The sequence below is a fragment of the Anomaloglossus baeobatrachus genome, chromosome 1, assembly GCF_048569485.1.
Source record: "Anomaloglossus baeobatrachus isolate aAnoBae1 chromosome 1, aAnoBae1.hap1, whole genome shotgun sequence".
Taxonomy (NCBI): domain Eukaryota; kingdom Metazoa; phylum Chordata; class Amphibia; order Anura; family Aromobatidae; genus Anomaloglossus; species Anomaloglossus baeobatrachus.
This window is the reverse complement of record NC_134353.1, coordinates 906,003,886-906,023,564: the sequence shown is the minus strand read 5'-3', so window position 1 is coordinate 906,023,564 and position 19,679 is coordinate 906,003,886. Positions and strand designations below refer to the sequence as shown.

The following is a 19,679-nucleotide window of genomic DNA, read 5'->3' as shown; positions in this document are numbered from 1 at the left end:
GCCTCACGCTCCTGAACCCCAGGAACCTAGTGCCTGAAGGATCCATCTCATCTGAAGCTACTGTAGTATCCGGATTTGATGGACAAGCCCAGATAATCCCAATAACACATCCACTGAAGGTGAAACTGGGACCACACATGTTCGTGTCTAAATTCTTAGTGTCCCCCCTGGGTGGAGATGCCCTAGTGGGAGCCGATCTACTATCAAGACTACAAGCTCAGATTGTCTACAATGAAGATGGATATGCTATCCTGCAAATTCCAAAAGATATCCCAGAAGAAGTCCTGTGCACTCTCCAGATGATAGAAGACTGACCAGAATCTGAAGTTACACATGAAGTAAACACGGACCCAATACTTCTACAAGTTCCTGCAAAACTCTGGTCCACATAAAAAACTGACCTCGGCACACTACCCGTGCCCACAGTAAAAGTTTCAGTCAAGCCTGGAATTACGCCACCGCAGCTGAGACAATCCCCCCTCCCGCTACCTCTCGCAGTACATCTACCAGTACGTGGATGATTTACTACTGTGCTTCCCTAGTGAAGAGAAATGCTTACCTTTCTGGCAGAAGTAGGATGCAAAGCAAGCAGAGATAAATGCAGACGGTGGATTCCCAATGCGTCACTACTCATGCAACCGCTGTATGATTGCACAAAGAATGTTCCTTTTTCCCTTACAGAAGAAGCTTGACAAAACTTTCAAAAGCTCAAGGAACTAGTGATTGATGCATCTGCTCTGGCACTACCAAACTATGATCTCACCTTTAATCTGTTCGTAGCAGAGCTTCAAGGATTTGCCGTAGGAGTACTCACCCAGAAGACGGACAAACATCACATAATCGGGTACTACTCCTCTCAACTTGACGACGTCACAAAAGCAGCACCAACCTGTGTCCGTGCTGTTACAGCAGTTTCAAACATACTGCAGAAAGCATCTGAAATCTCACTCGATTTCCCGACTACCATCCTTACCAGCCATGACATTTATGCTGTTCTCAATCAAGTGCAGTTGAAACACCTCTCCATGGCAAGACAAGTCAGACTCCAATGCACACTGTTGCTACCCCCAAACATCTCATTTGCTCGAGTTACAAGTCTAAACCTTGCTGATCTTTACAAGTTTAGAAGGGGGGACAGAAGAGAGGACAGAAGAGAGTGACAAACGTACCAGCGCACCATTTGATCATGATTGTCAGGAACTCATTGAACATGAGGCAAAGCCCCTGCACAATATTCAGGCAACACCGCTTACAAATCCAGACTTTGAACTTTTTGTGGATGGTAGCAGATACGCTGATGAAGCAGGCAAGTTCCACACTGGATTTGCAGTAGTGACTCTATATGCAGTCCTAGCCAAACAACCGCTACCTCCACGCATATCTGCTCAAGAAGCAGAACTTCTTGCTCTCATCTGGGCAATTGAGTTTCTGGAAGAACGAACAGCGAACATCTACACGGACTCAGCCTATGCACACGGCATTGTGCACGATTTTGGCACTATCTGGCAGACTAGAGGATTCCTCACAGCAACAGGAAATCCCATCAGGCATGGAGCCTCAGTGAAGAAACTAATGGAAGTAGCCTTGATACCAAAACAGCTAGCAATCATAAAGCTTGCTGCCCACACCAAGGCTCAAACACCCGAGGCAAGGGGAAATCGCTTGGCCGATCAAACAGCAAAACAAGCCGCCTTACTCCCTTTGAAGGAGACGGAAACAGTGTCAACGACGGAGGAAGAAATGCAGAACCTCTTTGAGACACAAGAAAACGCCTCTGAGGAAGAAAAGGCCGGATGGCGGGCCAAGGGGGCAGAAAAGGTGGAGGGGATTTGGCGCCTAAACGGACTTCCCGTCCTGCCACGCAGTTGGTTCCCTGCCATTTTCCAAGTACTCCACTATCCCACACACGGTAGCACAAACTCAATCATGAACCAGATGCAACCATATTGGATAGCCCCCGGCTTCAGACAATACGCCTCCCAGAGAATAAAGGATTGTCACATCTGTCAACAACACAATCCAGGCCAGCTAACTAAATCCCTGCAAAGACACATGCCAAAGACGTTTGCCCCATTTCAAAGAGTATAAATAGACTATATACAGTTGCCAAAACATGGCATCTACGACTTTGTACTTGTCTGTGTAGACCTCTTCTCAGGATGGCCAGAGGCCTACCCTGTCAGTTCAGCCACAGCCCGAATTACAGCAAAGAAATTGGCCTGTGAGCTGGTGCCTCAGTTTGGACTCCCTGAAGTCATAGAGTCAGACCGAGGTACTCATTTCACTGGACAAGTTTTTCAGAACACCTGTGCCCTGTTAGGCATGCAGTCAGCCTTACACACACCTTACCACCCACAGTCATCAGGGAAAGTAGAAAGGTTAAATGGAACTCTCTAAAGCTCAAACTAGCCAAGGCAGTGGAGGAGACTGGTAGACCATGGACAGAATGTCTCCCCATAGCTCTTTACTCTATTAGGATGCTACTTCCCGCAGGAGTTACACCTGCAATGTGATAGCCTAACGTCTTATGTTGTTTCCCTGCAGAAGAGACTAACTGAAACCCACCAATGGGTCTATTCTTCTCTACCTGATCCTGATTCCGTTCCAGGAACCCACTCCCTAAAGCCTGGTGACCGGGTTTACCTAAAGAAGCACGCGAGAAAGACCCTTGAGCCACGATTCGAAGGGCCTTTGACTGTCCAGCTGACCACTCCAACCTCCGTCAAACTTGAGGGGAGATCGACATGGGTCCATGCCAGCCATTGCAAGAAGGCCTAATACTGCTGATAAGTATTTCTATGTGTACTCCCTTTTTGGGGCCTTCTACACCATGGCAGAATTAATTTGAGACCCATCATGAAGTGTTAGCTGAAAAACTTGAGATCACAGACTGCTGGATATGTACACACGCACTTGTGACAGCCTCTTCCATGCCATACTTAGCCATAGCAGTCCCAATAAACAAAGTGTTTCAATGGGGAGGCTGTTACAACAGACTATCAGTGTTCCAAGTGTTACTCTGTTTACTAGTTGCTTATGTAGTGTTCAAGTTGCTAATGGCTTTGTTTTCCCGCTGCTTGAAGCAATGTAGATACAATGATTATTCAGCACCCGTAAGAAATCACTAATATGCCTTTTTTCTCTTCTCTACTCTTTCCTCTAGAAATCACCTTGGCGTATCATGATGAGACTCCTATCGAGAGGCATGCAGGCAGTCCTGGGTGACGGATGTGAGACGACACTCCCTGAGCAAACCCGCGACTCAGAAAGTATCTGGAGACTAGCCTGCTCTCTCTATAGTCCACAGCTTCTCGATGGCCCCCTGTCCATCAATCACGCCAATAGGGGGGATTGTGAGGAAAGAGTTAACCTTTTTCACTGACTTAGAAAATAATAGAAATTCATTCTCCCTGGCAAGACCAAAACAGACATATTTGCGTAATAAACTATGAGACCAACTTCAAGGACGCAGAATGTTTTGACTTAGAAATGACTGACAAACATCTTGTTATGAGAATGAGAGGCGGAATAGACTATTATGGGAGTATAAGTCATTATATTAATTTCTCTTGGTGGGAATATGCAATCCACGCCTTAATGAATGTAGATTAATGAATATGTATGTTGCATAGTTACGCCCTAATCAACTTTGTATAACTTTGTAATGTAAACAATACCAATACACTTTCTATTCGGAGCCGCACATCTCCAGTCTTATGTGTATAACGGCGTTCGCTTGTTTTCATTGAGACGGAGTAGCAGAGGGGGGGGTCACCGGTACCTTCTCTGCATTCGGACATCGCTGGCAACAGCTGTGACCGTTAGGTCAACCTAACACAACTTACCAGCGATCCCAACAACGATAGGGATCGCTGGTAAGTTGCTAGGAGGTTGCTGGTGAGATGTCACACTGCGACGCTCCAGCGATCCCACCAGCAACCTGACCTGGCAGGAATCGCTGGAGCGTCGCTACACGAGTTGCTGGTGAGCTCACCAGCAACCAGTGACCAGCCCCCAGCGCCGCGTGGAAGATGCTGCGCTTGGTAACTAAGGTAAATATCGGGTAACCAACCCGATATTTACCTTTGTTACCAGCGCACGCAGCTACACGTGCAGAGAGCAGGGAGCAGCGCACACTGAGCGCTGGCTCCCTGCTCTCCTAGGTACAGCACACATCGGGTTAATTACCCGATGTGTGCTGCAGCTACATGTGCACAGAGCAGGAAGCAGCGCACACCGCTTAGCGCTGGCTCCCTGCTCTCCTAGTTACAGCACACATCGGGTTAATTACCCGATGTGTGCTGCAGCTACATGTGCACAGAGCAGGGAGCAGCGCACACTGCTTAGCGCTGGCTCCCTGCTCTCCTAACTACAGCACACATCGGGTTAATTAACTCGATGTGTCCTGCAGCTACATGTGCACAGAGCAGGAGCCGGCACTGACAGTGAGAGCGGCGGAGGCTGGTAACTAAGGTAAATATCGGGTAACCAAGGACAGGGCTTCTTGGTTACCCGATGTTTACTGTGGTTAATAGCCTCCGCAGAAGCCGGCTCCTGCTGCCTGCACATTTAGTTGTTGCTGTCTCGCTGTCACACACAGCGATCTGTGCTTCACAGCGGGACAGCAACAAATAAAAAATGGCCCATGACATTCAGCAACAACCAACGACCTCAAAGCAGGGGCCAGGTTGTTGCTGGATGTCACACACAGCGACATCACTAGCAACATCGCTGCTACGTCACAAAAGTTGTTTGTTAGCAGCGATGTTGCTAGCGATGTTGCTTAGTGTTAGTGGGCCTTAAGTCCCAATGCCTGTACCCCTTAGACCTTAAGTGTGCCAGTAGATACTCGTTTATGACGCCCAACTATTACCAGTGAGAAAACAGATCTTCTACAGATCAAAAACCGCTACTGCCTGTCGACTCTTCAGTCTGGCTACTAGAAGGATGTGAGGACCATCACCAAAAGTCCCCAAGATGGCCTCTAACACTGGGGTATCCATAGTGGGCACTGTTTACACTGCAGGCGATATTTCTACTACGACTTCTATCTATGGTGTCCCCCTTCCTCTCTGTGTTGATTGCACAATCTTACTCTCCAGAGGGTCTTCAACCTCCATTTCGATCTGTTTTAGAGTCCCATCCTTGGTGAGCTTTTCGGTGAAGATGTCTGATGGGACGAGCTCTCGGATAGTTTCTCCGTCATCTTCGGACTTTGCCAACCATCTCTCGCATGGGAAAGTGACAGTTTGTGAGCCCTAGGCCATAAGAAAAAAAAACATTTAAAGGGGTTGTCCACCACATTTCTGTTTACTTACATGCATGTAATCAAGGCTAAAATATATTTTTGCAATTGGATTTAATTTACAATTTGCGCCGTTTACCTTCTGTGGTCTCCGTGTTGCACTGTTTATTGCTGGCTGCAGACCGACTTAGAGGAAACCCGTGACCAGGTTTTATCAAGAAACTAAAGCCACCACCATTGGGTGGTCCATCGACCTGTATGTAAGCCCCCAACTCCCCCAGCAAGTGCTAAAAAATACCTTTTATACTTAAGGCATACGGTGTAGTCTGGTTTGATGGGTCTATTCTTTTCTTCTCGGTGCCTTCTCAATTCTTGCAGATGCCATCCTCCTGCCTTGATTGATGTGGATGGCGCGTCCTACATCATCCACAGATCGCTCTGCATCTTGAGCATGTGCAGTTGAAATTCAGGTGTCATGAGGGTACCAAGACAGAGAGTGGTCTCTCCTATTTCTGGTGTCAGGAGAGCACAGCGCAGGGCTTCATACACACTTGGTCAGGTTAATACTACTGGCTCTGCAGATTCTCCTTTTTCCAGTGCTGCAAGGGTTGAGTAGATCATCTGGTCTCCTGAACTCTGAATGAAAGCAAAAGCCAGCTGTTCTCTATTGCTAATTAGCTCTGCTATAAGACTAGTTTCTGCAAAGCTTGCCTCTAGAGGGAATCTGTAAGCTGTGGACCAGGAAGCAATTCAGAGAACATTTGCTGTGTGAAAGTTATGTTGAGTTTTTTTCCCTCTTTTACTTGTATTTTAATGAGCTCTTCTCAGCTGATTTATGACCCTAGGCCACCTCAAAGTTGGAAAATAAAGGGAATGCAAAAGTGAAACGGTGCAAAATTTGTAATGAAACCCAATTGCAAAAATGATTTTAAGCTCTAAATACATGCATATCTGTTAAAAAAACAAACAAAAAGAAACAAAAAAAACCCCACACTCTTTAATCAGTCAAGGTCACCATTCATAAAACAAATTCACGACTGTCTAGTGAATCAGTGCAATGTGTTAAAAAAAAAAAATAATATTTCCTCCCAAAATGTGAGCAGTTTTTTCTTGTGTTCATCTGCAGAACAAGTGGTAAAAACCAGGCAGTTACAGATGTGGCATTTGCCAAATGAGCATTTGTGCATCACCGATGCACTTGTGCGAAAGTTGTTTAATGCGTTCGATCTGTAAGTAAAGGTGTCCGTACAATGCAAATTGCATTGGCGCAGTACCGCTTTAAAGTGTTATTTCTCATCTTCGTAAATTGGTATTGTTGGGTAGTTCTTGCAAAAGCAAGAAATTTTGCAAATTACTGCTTATTAAAATTTTCAGCCGTTCTTGAGATACTAACTCTTTTCATTTGTTAACTGCTCGTTGCCTTGGAAACCGACCACTGCTGCTAGACAGTAGAACATGCACAGTGCTTACACGCTCTATTCTATCTTTTTTTTTTCTACTGAGCTTGTAAGCACTGGTTCGAGGCTGGCCAAGATCACTGGTGTGTACTGTTACCTCCTAATTCCATCCAGCTCCAGCACTGTGCTTACAAGCTAGACAAATGCGGTAGTCGATCTCCTAGGCAATGATTTGTAAACAAATGAAAAGTGTTTACTATAATTATCCGACAATAGGCATTTCTGAAAGTTTACAGATTTGATTAATGTATGCTAAACCTAGAGAGACATTACCGCAGAGGTTATATTTGTAAATATGTCCACTCTATTGAGCCACCAAGTGGTAAAAATGACATGTCCAGCATAAAAACATGAAAAATATAGAAAAAAAGATGATTAACAGCATAAGAGGCCCCGTGGTCCGTCTATCCTGCCCTCACATTTCCTTTTTATTAGGACAGATATACCGTATTTTATTCCTCTTAGGTGAATTTTAGTTTTTTGTACTTTTTCCTCCTTTTTTTCTGCTTCACAATGTTTATCATATGATGTAAATAATTTTATATTGTATTACATCGGACTTTTAAGGCCACCGTGATATCAAATATGCTTATTTTTTCTTTTTCTTTTTTTGTTTTATTGGCAAAAAGAGAGGGGAGTGATTTAAACTTTTATATTTTTTAATTTTGAAATATATTTTTTTAAAATCTTTTTTATATACTTTTTTATGAAGACTCCTTAAAGGGCCTGAACCTGCAACTTACTTTATTATATGCTGCGATATCTGCGACTGCCTTAAGAGGGGTGTCACAGGGTATGTACTGACGAACAGGGGCCACCAAGCTGGGACTCAGACTAGAGACCCTGTGCTGTCCCTTATCTCGGAGGTAGGCTTGATGGTAGCCAGGTCCAAGCCCCCAGCATGACCCTTACTCCTGTCCAAGCCCTGCTCTTACTCTCCCACCCTGGGAGTGGGCTGGAAACTCAGTAATAAAACCCCACAGAAAAGACATGGACAAGGGAGAACAAAAATTCGTACACACTGCACGCACACACAAATTGGAGACAATATGTATACAGAGGAATAAAGAAATGGGTACGGAATAAACACACAACAGGGGAACGTTCACACCACAAAGGATGACAACTGTAGTTCATCATGAATGGAACAACCACTGAGACCGGGATCGCTGAAGCTATCTTCGGCGATCTCCTACTACACTCCCCAACCTTAAACAGGAAGAGACCAGCTGAGGATGGTAATTAGCAACCGCCCTCAGAAGAGATGCACACTGCTCCAAAAAAGATTAACTCCTACACGGCTGGGAGCAGTGAAACAACACAGCCGACGCCAAGCAAAGCTGAGTACTTAAGAGAGACCAGATTACCTGGCGGACTCTACAATGTGAACAGAGCCCGATGCCATAGTAGTAATCCGCGTGTGCAGAACCAGACAGCGCACGACAGGGTGCCAATGAGAACTAGAATTATCACATCACTTAGGAGGTCTAACAGCATTGATCGGTGCTCATCCCGATTGTTGCTGAGAGGGCATGTGCACATAACATCTTTTTAGGTGCCTAGAATCCTGCCTGAAAAAGCATTAAAAAAAACACAAAAAAGAAGGAACATATCCACAGTAATGTCAAAACCACATGCTACATCAATTTTAAATTCTTTCAAACCCCTACAAACTTTGAAAGCCGTGAGGTGGCCAAAAGACATGACCTGAGCCTTCTGGAAGCCGCCAATATCTTAGATATGAGGTAAAAAAAAAACAAACCGTAAAACAATGCAAAAGACATCAACGAAGAATTTTCAGGAAAAAAAAACTCTGAAACATCTTCTGCTTCAAAAATGATGCAGGTGAGCATCTTCTAAGATTTGTAGTAAAAGACTAAGGGGTACTTTGCACGCTCCGACATCGCTAGACGATGATAGCGATGCCGAGTGCGATAGTCCCCGCCCCCGTCGTACATGCGATATCTTGTGATAGATGCTGTAGTGAACATTCTCACTACAGCAGCTTCGCACGCACTTACCTGCCCTGCGACGTCACTGTAGTCGGCAACTCTCCTCCTTCCTAAGGGGGCGGGTCGTGCGGCGTCACAGCGACGTCACACAGCAGGCGGCCAATAGAAGCAGAGGGGCGGAGATGAGCGGGACGTAACATCCCACACACCTCCTTTCTTCCACATAGCCGGTGGAGGCAGGTAAGGAGATGTTCCTCGCTCCTGCGGCTTCACACACAGTGATGTATGCTACCGCAGGAACGAGGAACAACTTCGTATCTCCTATTGGTGCGACATTATGAAAATGACCAACGCTACACAGATTGCCGATTTACGACGCTTTTGCGATCGTTTATCGGCACATCTAGGGCTTACACGTTGGGACGTCGTTACCAGCGCCGGATGTGCGTCACTTTCGATTTGACCCCGACGATATCGCAGTAGCGATGTTGCAACGTGCAAAGTACCCCTTAGAGACCAGCAAACGACCCTTTGGGATGGCTCAACACACCGATCGAACCTGTCTGTTGAGAACATGAAAATACACAACTATGCTACATAGAACAACAACTAAAGATGATCTAAAATAATACATAAATAGTACAAAATAAATGTCTAAAATAAAACATATACGGTAATAAGGTATTAATGGTTTTAAAAACCCACCTTTCCATTTGGTAAAAGTCTTCGAATCTCCACTCTGTCCAAGTGCCACCCGGCGTTGATGCCCGTGCTATTGTGTCCAATACGAATCTTTTCAATCACGTCGCCGATGTCCTCGAGCTGCAGGGAGGGAAGAGATTCAGCAAACCAGACGTTGCTTAGTATGTGGGTCAAGTAAAAGTTGATTTAAGGACAGTAAACGAACAAAATCAAGGGGGAAGGTGTCAGCCACGCAACGTGTAGATGCGTATTACATTCTAGGCACGATAATCTCTGACAGCGACTGTCAGCGATCACTGAATAATTCAGCAGGCAGCCTATTATCACCGTATTGCCGGCTGTCCGCTTGACTGTGACGGAGCAGCCGGGACAAGAAGATCCTCCAACTGTGAGCTTACTCCCGGTAATGGTGCATCTGTAAGCTCGGGATGCAAACCCATGTGGCAGGGCTGAGTTTATCATTAAGAGAAAGGCACGGCGACATCACTATGAGTTATGTAGGTCTGCGGGAAATTTACAGATCTCATGAAACAGGAAAAATGACAAATTCAGGTTTTCCGATATAGAAAATACAAAAAGTTGTGAGCAAGATGTGATGATCTGCGTGTTCTGACAACTTTATATCATAGACAGCAGTACCTTCTCCAGCAATTTGTGCCGCAGTCGCACTCCTGGAGTGATAGTCGATGATCACCATGTCCAAAAATGAGTGCCCGTGACTATGAAGGCTTTATAAGGTTGTCCTTGCTTGCACCACTATTTCATACTGAGAACATTATCATCTAGGTATTCTGCATGCTTATATAGCGCCATCATATTCTGTAGGGATTTACGGAGATCATTACCATCACTGTCCTCATTGGGGTGGATGCCCACGATCAGGGTTTGCAGCGTTTTGGACGCAGCTTATTTTCGCAACGTCTGAAACGCTGCCTTGTACAGTAGAAGTACAATGGTTGGAGTTTATAGTTTTTGTAGATCGGCATTCCAAGCCGCAAAATGTCAATTTATGCTGCAAAGATGCAAGTGTTCTCCTCAGGGAGAACAGAGCGGAAGTCCAGAGCGGCCCGAACCATGATCATGACCACGGGCAGCTGCAGTCTCCTGTGGATAACACTTACGTGTGCACAAAAAAAGGCAAGCTGCATCAAAGGACACAGAGTGTCCAGATTGTGTGCACCCACCATTGGAGCTCCCAATCTACATCCCCTATCAGTATGTGGAAACGGAAGAACTTGGTGGAAACCATAGAAACATCGGAGAATATACAAACATCCCACTGTTTTGGAAATGCTATAAATTGGTCATTTAGCCAATTCAATTTTGTAGAGATGAGTAACTCAATTCATGCCGCCCTCGTCTGGCGTCCAGTTCGAAGAGCTCATTCCATCTGTTCCCTACTTAGGGCCCAGCATTAGGGATACCTAGGGTCAGGTATCCGGTGTGGTACATAGGTGCGGACCCTACCTAGTGTAGGGGGTCAGGGTTACGCCCACCCCTGCAGAAGTAGCCGGCACACGGGTCATCTATGTCATATGTGTATATATGAAGGTGTATTGTGTATATAGCCACCAGGTGGCAGTGTTATAGCATGGCTGTCCTGGAACCTTGGTGGGCAAGGAGAGAGTTAATAAAAAGGAGAAGAGTAGGTCATATAAAAGGGAGAGTTAGGGAGTGTTGATCAGGAGAGTCCCATAGGAGGAGTTGTTTATAGAAGCCCTTTGAAGATTCTGACCCTAAGGGTCACCGCTGCGGCCGTGACACGTGGGATCCGCTTTAGCATTGGTGAACTGGGGTAAAGTCCTGATGGTCGGGAGTCTAGCATTCATTTCTGTCTGGCTCAGAATACTCCTCACTATAACTGAAGGTAAGTGCGCCCTCAAGGAGAAGGGTATATCTGGTTCCTGGCCTGGGCACAGACGGGGGAGCGCCGTCGTATGTGGTCCTTCGTGTGCACAAGCATCCCCTGTGTGTGGGGTGAAGTGGCCCACCAGACTTTATGAACCGGTCGGTGCCAGCATGAAGTTAAGTTGAGGGATGAGAGGCCTAGAGGTGTCCTACAAAGTCCAGGTGCCAGAAAGACGAACTGCTGCTAAATTTAATACCAGAATGTAGTGTAGGAGGAACCCTAATGGGACATGTAATGGTGCCAGTGTGATGCGGACCAAAGCAGTGCAGGAGTGGAAGAGAAATAAAGACTGTTTGTTTTAAAGAAGTAGTCATGTCTCGGCTTTATTGTCTGTAAAAAAGAATACAATGTCGCCTGAACTGTTGCGGAGTCCTCCTGTGTGTGGTGTGGCAACGGGGAGGCATGGGGTTAACGAGCCTGTTGACCCCTAAAAACACGGTTACTACTGCCTGCTCCGTGACTCTCAGACTAGGGTGATGAGGAACCCCAGGCACCACCAGTAGGTTCGGTTAGGGGTCACCATCTTCCCTCTCACTAAATTACAGGGTTTCCCTTCCCTTTGGCCATATGCTTGGTACATCCCCATACCCAGTGTGACAGCTATGTTGAATGATTATGTATGTGATGATCAGTGTCACTCTCTTGAACATGGCTGATATTCACAGTCCGAGTACAGACCAAGAAGTCCAGACTGGCCAGTGGTCTCCTACGTCGAACTGTATGTCCACATGTCTGGTAAATTTAAGTCAAGAGACTCGTGGCCGGTCAGTTCTACTCAGACCGTTATTGTTAGATAGCCATTGCTTTTCAGGCTCATAGACAAGCCGCTCCAGTCCTACCCTACAAATTTTACACTGACCGCTGTAAATCTGCCCTACAAGCTCTGCAGACAGTCACTACATGGAGTTTGTTCTAATTTTCCTTCTACGAAGTCTCTTTTTTAACGTGTGAAACCCACCATAGCCATTGCTTTTTAGGCTCATAGACGAGCCGCTACAGTCCTACCCTACAAATTTTACACTGACCGTTGTAAATATGCCCCACAAGCTCTGCAGTCAGTCACTACATGGAGTTTGTTCCAATTTTCCTTCTACGAAGTCTCTTTTTTAACGCCAGACACTCCCCAATAGCATTAAAAGATCTCATCTAATGACATGTTTACTGATTGTTTCCAATCATAACCAGCAGAACTGTGTGACCCAGAGTAGGGAGTTGTTACGGAGGTTGTCCTAGCTCAAACACTTGAGGCATGTCCACTACGGGAGACCTTAATAGATGGCTGCACATACACGGCTCACTAGATCCAAAAATTGCCGAACAACACTTAGTCTGAAATTTTCAAAACTACCATATCCCGTGGATATACCGTGAGTCTACAGGATGAGAAAACCCATTATGTCTGACTCCCGCTCTAATAGATTTGACTGTTCTACATAGTGCACGGTCAGTCCATTCATTGGGCCCCGTACATAATCCTTTCGGTCCTCAGCGTGGATGTCATAAGAGAAGGGGTTGTAATAAGACAACCTCGTTATCTATGGTTAAAGAGATAACAGCCTTAATTATTAATCAATTACTAATTAATTATTCATTAATTACAGTCTTTTAATTATTAATTATATTGTGACAGCCTTGAGAAACTCATCCAATGTTTAACCACAGCAAAGGATGTTAGGAGAGTTATCTGAAGGAGTTTAGTGATCCAAGCCAAATCTAGAGAATAGGTGCAGCACGGGAGAAGTTAGAAGTGATAAGTCCGTAACTATAGGTCACAGGCTGAATATAGGGTGCGTGGACTTTAGTAGGCAGGGATGTAGGAAGGTGCAGCATGATGGATAGCTTCCATGAATAATGGAATCTCAGGAATCAAAATTCCTGAAATTCTTCACATGGGGTCTACTTATTCCCATTGTACAGAGTGAAATATTTACAGAAAGAGATGGAAACACAGCTGAACAAGAAATCTGTATGTTACTAATGATAACAGGCGGAACGAGTGAGTACGGCTGGGACTCCCCGTAATTTAACTTCCAAATCTGGGAAGAGGAAAGTCACTAGATTACCAAATCCCACCCTTCATCATCTCAGCAGTGTGGAAGTGCGGAGCAAGAAAACCACTTGTACAGGATGCACAATGGGCAATATCTAGAAACTTTACCTCCACTATGAACTGATCCACGGAGTTCCTCTCGAAATACATCCTGCGCTCCCGCTTGTTCACACATAGGGATTTCTGCTGAGTACAGACTCCATCTCTGCCATAGAGAACGATGAAAACATCGGCATCTGTCCCTGCTCCAAATATGTCGCTAGTGTAAACTGTGATCTCGTATGGAACAACTGAGGGAAACAAAAACACAATGTCGCCGTGTTATTATCAGAGCTGACAATGGAAGAGTCATTACTAGAAGAAGAGCAAAAATGTACAGAAATCTGCGCAAAGGAATTTCAAGAATGACTTCTGGAAGATTGGATCAGTCCCGGTGTTGTTTAGTTTGTACAGACAGATGTAACAGGCTTTACAATGTCACACAAAGCCAATGGTGATTATGGCCCGATGTCATACAGAGCCAATGGTCAGTATGGCCCAATGTTACACAGAGCCAATGGTCAGTATGGCCCCAATGTTACACAGAGCCAATGGTCAGTATGGCCCAATGGTACACAGAGCCAAAGGTTAGTATGGCCCCAATGTTACACAGAGCCAATGGTCAGTATGGCCCCAATGTTACACAGAGCCAATGGTCAGTATGGCCCAATGTTACACAGAGCCAATGGTCAGTATGGCCCAATGTTACACAGAGCCAATGGTCAGTATGGCCCCAATGGTACACAGAGCCAAAGGTTAGTATGGCCCAATGTCAGACAGAGCCAAAGGTTAGTATGGTCCCAATGTTACACAGAGCCAATGGTCAGTATGGCCTAGATGTCACGCAGGGCCAATGGTCAGTATGGCCCCAATATCACACAGAGCCAAAGGTTAGTATGACCCAATGTCAGACAGAGCCAATGGTCAGTATGACCTCAATATTACACAGCCAAAGGTCAGTATGGCCTCGATGTCACACAGAGCCAATGGTCAGTACGGTCCCAATGTCACTCGGAGTCAATGGTCAGTACGGTCCAAATGTTACACAGAGACAATGGTCAGTATGGCCCCAATGTCACAAAGTCAATGGACAGCATGGCCTGGATATCACACAGAGTCAATGGACAGCATGGTCCTGATGTCACTCAGAACCAAAGGCAAGTATGGCCCCGATGTCAGATAGAGCCAATGGTCAGTATGGCCTCGATAATACACAGAGCCAACGGTTAGTATGGCCTCGATGTCACACATAGCCAATGGTCAGTTTGGTCCAGATGTCACACATAGCCAATGGTCAGCACATCCTGGATGTCACTCAGAACTAAAGGTCAGTATGTCCCCTATGTCACACAGAGCCAAAGGTCAGTATGGCCTCAATGTCAAAAAGTCCAGATGGTTAGCATAACTCCGGAAGTCAAACAGCGTCCTTGGTCAGTGGGCCCCTAATGTCACACAAAGCTAATGGTCAGCATGGCCTCCTAAGTCACATAGTGTCAAAGGACAGAATATCTCCCCTATGTTACTTTGTGACAATGGACAGTAGGGGTTCTTTAAAGCCCATAAAAAGTATTGTTCTCAAAAGTACACCAGTAGCAGTTTTTACATTTAGAGAGTTAGCAGCACTCCCCTCCTCTCCTCTCGTCTCTCCTTCTGCATCACTACTGTATTATTATTATTATTATGATTATTATTAGTAGTAGTAGTAGTAGTAGTAGCAAAAGAAGTCTGAAATCCCACAATTTTCACAGTGGCCTGAGCTTGTATTAGACATTTCCATACCCCCTGAACTTTTCTCCATTTTTTTTTACGTTACCCCCAAAAATTTAAATATATTTTATTGGGATTTTTTCTGATATGCCAACACTAAGTATCAAGTATTTGTGAAGTGCAACGAAAATGATAGAGTTTTCTAAATATTTAAAAAATATAAATCAGAAAATTGCGACGTGCATTTGTATTCACCCCCTGTAGTCTGATACCCCTAAATATAATCCTGAATGGCCAATTGCCTCCAAAAGGCACCTAAATAGTAAACTGAGTCCACCTGTGTGTAATTAATTAATAGTATAACTACAGTTGTTCTGTGAAGGTCTCAGACGTTTGTGTGACAACATTAACAGCAGCATGAAAACCAAGGAACACACCAGACAGGTAAGGAATAAAGTTGTGGAGAAGAGTAACCAACGTTAGATTATAAAATAATAGCCCGAGGTCTGAACATCTCAGCACTGTTCAATCCATCATCCAAAAATAGAACTGCAAACCTACCAGGGGCATGGCCGTCCAACTAAACTGACATTCCAAGCAAAGAGAGCACTAACTAGAGAAGCTGTCGAGAGGCCCATAGGCACTGAAGGAGCTGTAGAGATCCATAGCTCACAATGTAAGCACCCCGACACACGTTTCGCACACCGCTTTCTCAAGGAAATGCAGTTGGCAAAATAAGAGTCTGGGTGCAGACATTGTGATTTTGGTTTGGGTAAATAATTATTATTGTACTGATGATCAGCTCACCTCCTCCTGTGCAATGACTGATAGCATCTCTATATACAGTGGATTACAGAAGATCCATCATTCACAATAGATAATATCACATCTCAACTCCTCCTCCCTCCTGTACAATGACTGATAAAACCTCTATATACAGTAGATAACAGGATCCACCATTAACAATATGTGTTGTCACAGCTTACCTTCTCCTCCTGTTCAATGAGTGATATCACCTCTATATACAGTAGATAACACAGGATTCACTATTCACAATAAGTGATGTCACAGCTCACATCCTCCTCTTGTACAATGACTGATAACCACTTTATATACAATAGATACAGTCATATGAAAAAGTTTGGGCACCCCTATTAATGTTAACCTTTTTTCTTTATAACAATTTGGGTTTTTGCAACAGCTATTTCAGTTTCATATATCTAAAGCGGGCTTTACACGCTACAATATTTCTAGCAATTGCTAGCGATATCGTACGCAAAAGCACCCGCCCCCGTCGTGCATACGATATCGTGTGATCGCTGCCGCAGCGAACATTATCGCTACGGCAGTGTCACACGCACTTACCTGGTCAGCGGCGTCGCTGTGAAAAAAATGAAAATGTACAATCCGCATTTAAACAAATTTTGACCAGTGCATAAGTATGGGCACCTCAACATAAAAGTGACATTAATATTTTGTAGATCCTCCTTTTGCAAAATCACAGCCTCTAGTCGCTTCTTGTAGCTTTTAATGAGTTCCTGGATCCTGGATGAAGGTAGATTTGACCATTCCTGTTTACAAAACAATTCCAGTTCAGTTAAGTTTGATGGTCGCCGAGCATGGACAGCACGCTTCAAATCATCCCACAGATTTTCAATGATATTCAGGTCTGGGGACTGGGATGGCCATTCCAGAACATTGTAATTGTTCCTCTGCATGAATGCCTGAGTAGATTTGGAGCGGTGTTTTGGATCATTGTCTTGCTGAAATATCCATCCCCTGCGTAACTTCAACTTCGTCACTGATTCTTGCACATTATTGTCAAGAATCTGCTGAGACTGAGTTGAATCCAAGCGACCCTCAACTTTAACAAGATTCCCGGTGTCGGCATTGGCCACACAGCCCCAAAGCATGATGGAACCTCCACCAAATTTTACTGTGGGTAGCAAGTGTTTTTCTTGGAATGCAGTGTTTTTTTGCCTCCATGCATAACGCCTCTTTGTATGACCAAACAACTCAATCTTTGTTTCATCAGTCCACAGGACCTGCTTCCAAAATGTAACTAGCTTGTCCAAATGTGCTTTTGCATACCTCAGGCGACTCTGTTTGTGGCGTGCTTGCAGAAACGGCTTCTTTCGCATCACTCTCCTATACAGCTTCTCCTTGTGTAATGTGCGCTGTATTGTTGACCGATGCACATTGACACCATCTGCAGCAAGATGATGCTGCAGGTCTTTGGAGGTGGTCTGTGGATTGTCCTTGACTGTTCTCACCATTCTCCTTCTCTGCATTTCTGATATTTTTCTTGGCCTGCCACTTCTGGGCTTAACAAGAACTGTACCTGTGTTCTTCCATTTCCTTACTATGTTCCTCACAGTGGAAACTGACAGTTTAAATCCCTGAGACAACTTTTTGTATCCTTCCCCTGAACAACTATGTTGAATAATCTTTGTTTTCAGATCATTTGAGAGTTGTTTTGAGGAGCCCATGATGCCACTCTTCATAGGAGATTCAAATAGGAGAACTACTTGCAAGTGGCCACCTTACATACCTTTCCTCATGATTGGATACACCTGCCTATGAAGTTCAAAGCTCAATGAGGTTACAAAACCAATTTAGTGCTTTAGTAAGTCAGTAAAAAGTAGTTAGGAGTGTTCAAATCAAGAAATTGATAAGGGTGCCCATACTTTTGCACCGGTCAAATTTTGTTTAAATGCGGATTGCACATTTTCTGTTAGTACAATAAACCTCATTTCAATCCAGAAATATTACTCAGTCCATCAGTTATTAGATATATGAAACTGAAACAGCTGTTGCAAAAACCCAAATTGTTATAAAGAAAAAAGGTTAACATTAATAGGGGTGCCCAAACTTTTTCATATGACTAACACAGGATCCACCACTCACAATAAGTGATGTCACAGCACACCTGCTCCTCCACCTGTACAATTACTGATAACCCCTTTATATATAGTAGATAGCACAGGATCCACCATTCACAATAAGTGATGTCACTGCTCACCTCCTCCTCCTCCTCCTGTATAATGACTGATATCCCTTCTATAAACAGAAGATAACAGGATCCACTATTCCCAATAGGTGATTTCACAGCTCACCTCCTCCCCCTTCTGTACAATGACTGATATCACTTCTATGTACAGTAGATAACATAGGATCTGCCATTCACAATAGATGATGTCACAGCTCACCTCTTCCTCCTTTTGTACCATAACCTGACCATGCTCAGAAAATACATCAGTACAAATCAATGAGTCAGAGCCAATCTATTGATGACTATATCTATGTGGCTGCTGAAAAGAACAGGAAGAATGAGTCTTGTATTAGGCTTGGTGTCCACAGTGAAATTGAAAGATTACCGAAATATTTTTTTTATATATGAAAAATAATTAAACTTAAAAAAGTACGTTAAAACAATTTGCACAATAGGTAATTTTCTGATGAAACCTCCCCTGTAATATTCTACCTACAAGGTGTATACTGTTCAGTCTGTAGATCTGAAGGGGAGAGGTATCTCTCAATGGCTCCATCATCTTCTGTCTTATCCAACCACCGCCCACAGGGAAACTTCAGGCGTTGGCCAAGTGACGGGGCATCCACCTCCACCCAGTCGAGGAACCACCCAGCGGAGGTGCCTGGAATAAAAAGTCACACAGAAGACAATCAGCCAAACGCAACATGACAACCTCAGCCAAGAAACCATCCAAGGAGCTGACAAGACGTCACTTCCAAATGCTCTCCCCACCCCAAGCAGCTGCTGAAAGCAACTATTAATATTAGTGATAAATGTGACCCCGGTGTGACCGCGCTCAGACGCCTCACGTCACCTGAAATAACCTGCAGCCAGAAATTATATCAGATTAAACCTGAACATAAGCCAAGAACAAGCAATTCTCCTGTGCGGGAAATCTCTACAGCCAGGGCTGACTGCAAGACATGGAGGGACGGGAGAGTCAGACTCCTGTCAGACATTTTCCTGGGTGTATCTACCAGCTCATGGAGCTATAGAGCCCACAGATAAGAGGGGATACATCAGACGTGCACAGGACTCCTCCTCTCATACTCTACAGCCTTACACACTGAGGCTTGGGGGTCACGAGGCTGATATGTCTGCAAGGAAATAGTAAGAGTTAGGGGGATAGACGAAAGTGATGAAATAAACCCTAATCAATATGGGAACCTACTTGTAGGGGTGGTCTTCTTATGGATGGACAGATAGATGGACGGACGGACAGATGCATGGATGGATAAATGGATGGATGGATAAATGCATGGATAAATGAGTGGATGGATGCATGGATAGATGGATAGATAGATAGATAGATAGATAGATAGAGGGATAGATAGATAGATAGATAGATAGAGGGATAGATAGATAGATAGATAGATAGATAGATAGATAGATAGATAGATAGATAGATAGATAGATAGATAGATAGATAGATAGAGGGATAGATAGATAATGGATAGATACAATAGATAGATAGATAGATACAGTAGATAGATAGATAGATACAGTAGATAAATACAGTAGATAGATAAATAGATAGAAGGATAGATAGAGGGATAGATAGATAGATAGATAGATGGATGGGTAGAT

General features: G+C 44.4%; 1 protein-coding gene across 1 annotated transcript in view; it reads right to left on the bottom strand.

Moving 5' to 3' along the window:
- The window catches only part of LOC142302024 (lipoxygenase homology domain-containing protein 1-like), a 119,291-nt gene that overhangs the window by 51,915 nt on the left and 47,697 nt on the right, over window positions 1-19,679 (bottom strand). The window contains exons 13-16 of the mRNA XM_075343102.1: window positions 18,550-18,714; window positions 13,424-13,605; window positions 9,360-9,476; window positions 5,096-5,258 (exon numbers count right to left, since the gene is read on the bottom strand). Coding sequence (XP_075199217.1) covers window positions 5,096-5,258; window positions 9,360-9,476; window positions 13,424-13,605; window positions 18,550-18,714 — 627 coding nt within the window. The remainder of the gene's footprint in view (window positions 1-5,095; window positions 5,259-9,359; window positions 9,477-13,423; window positions 13,606-18,549; window positions 18,715-19,679) is intronic.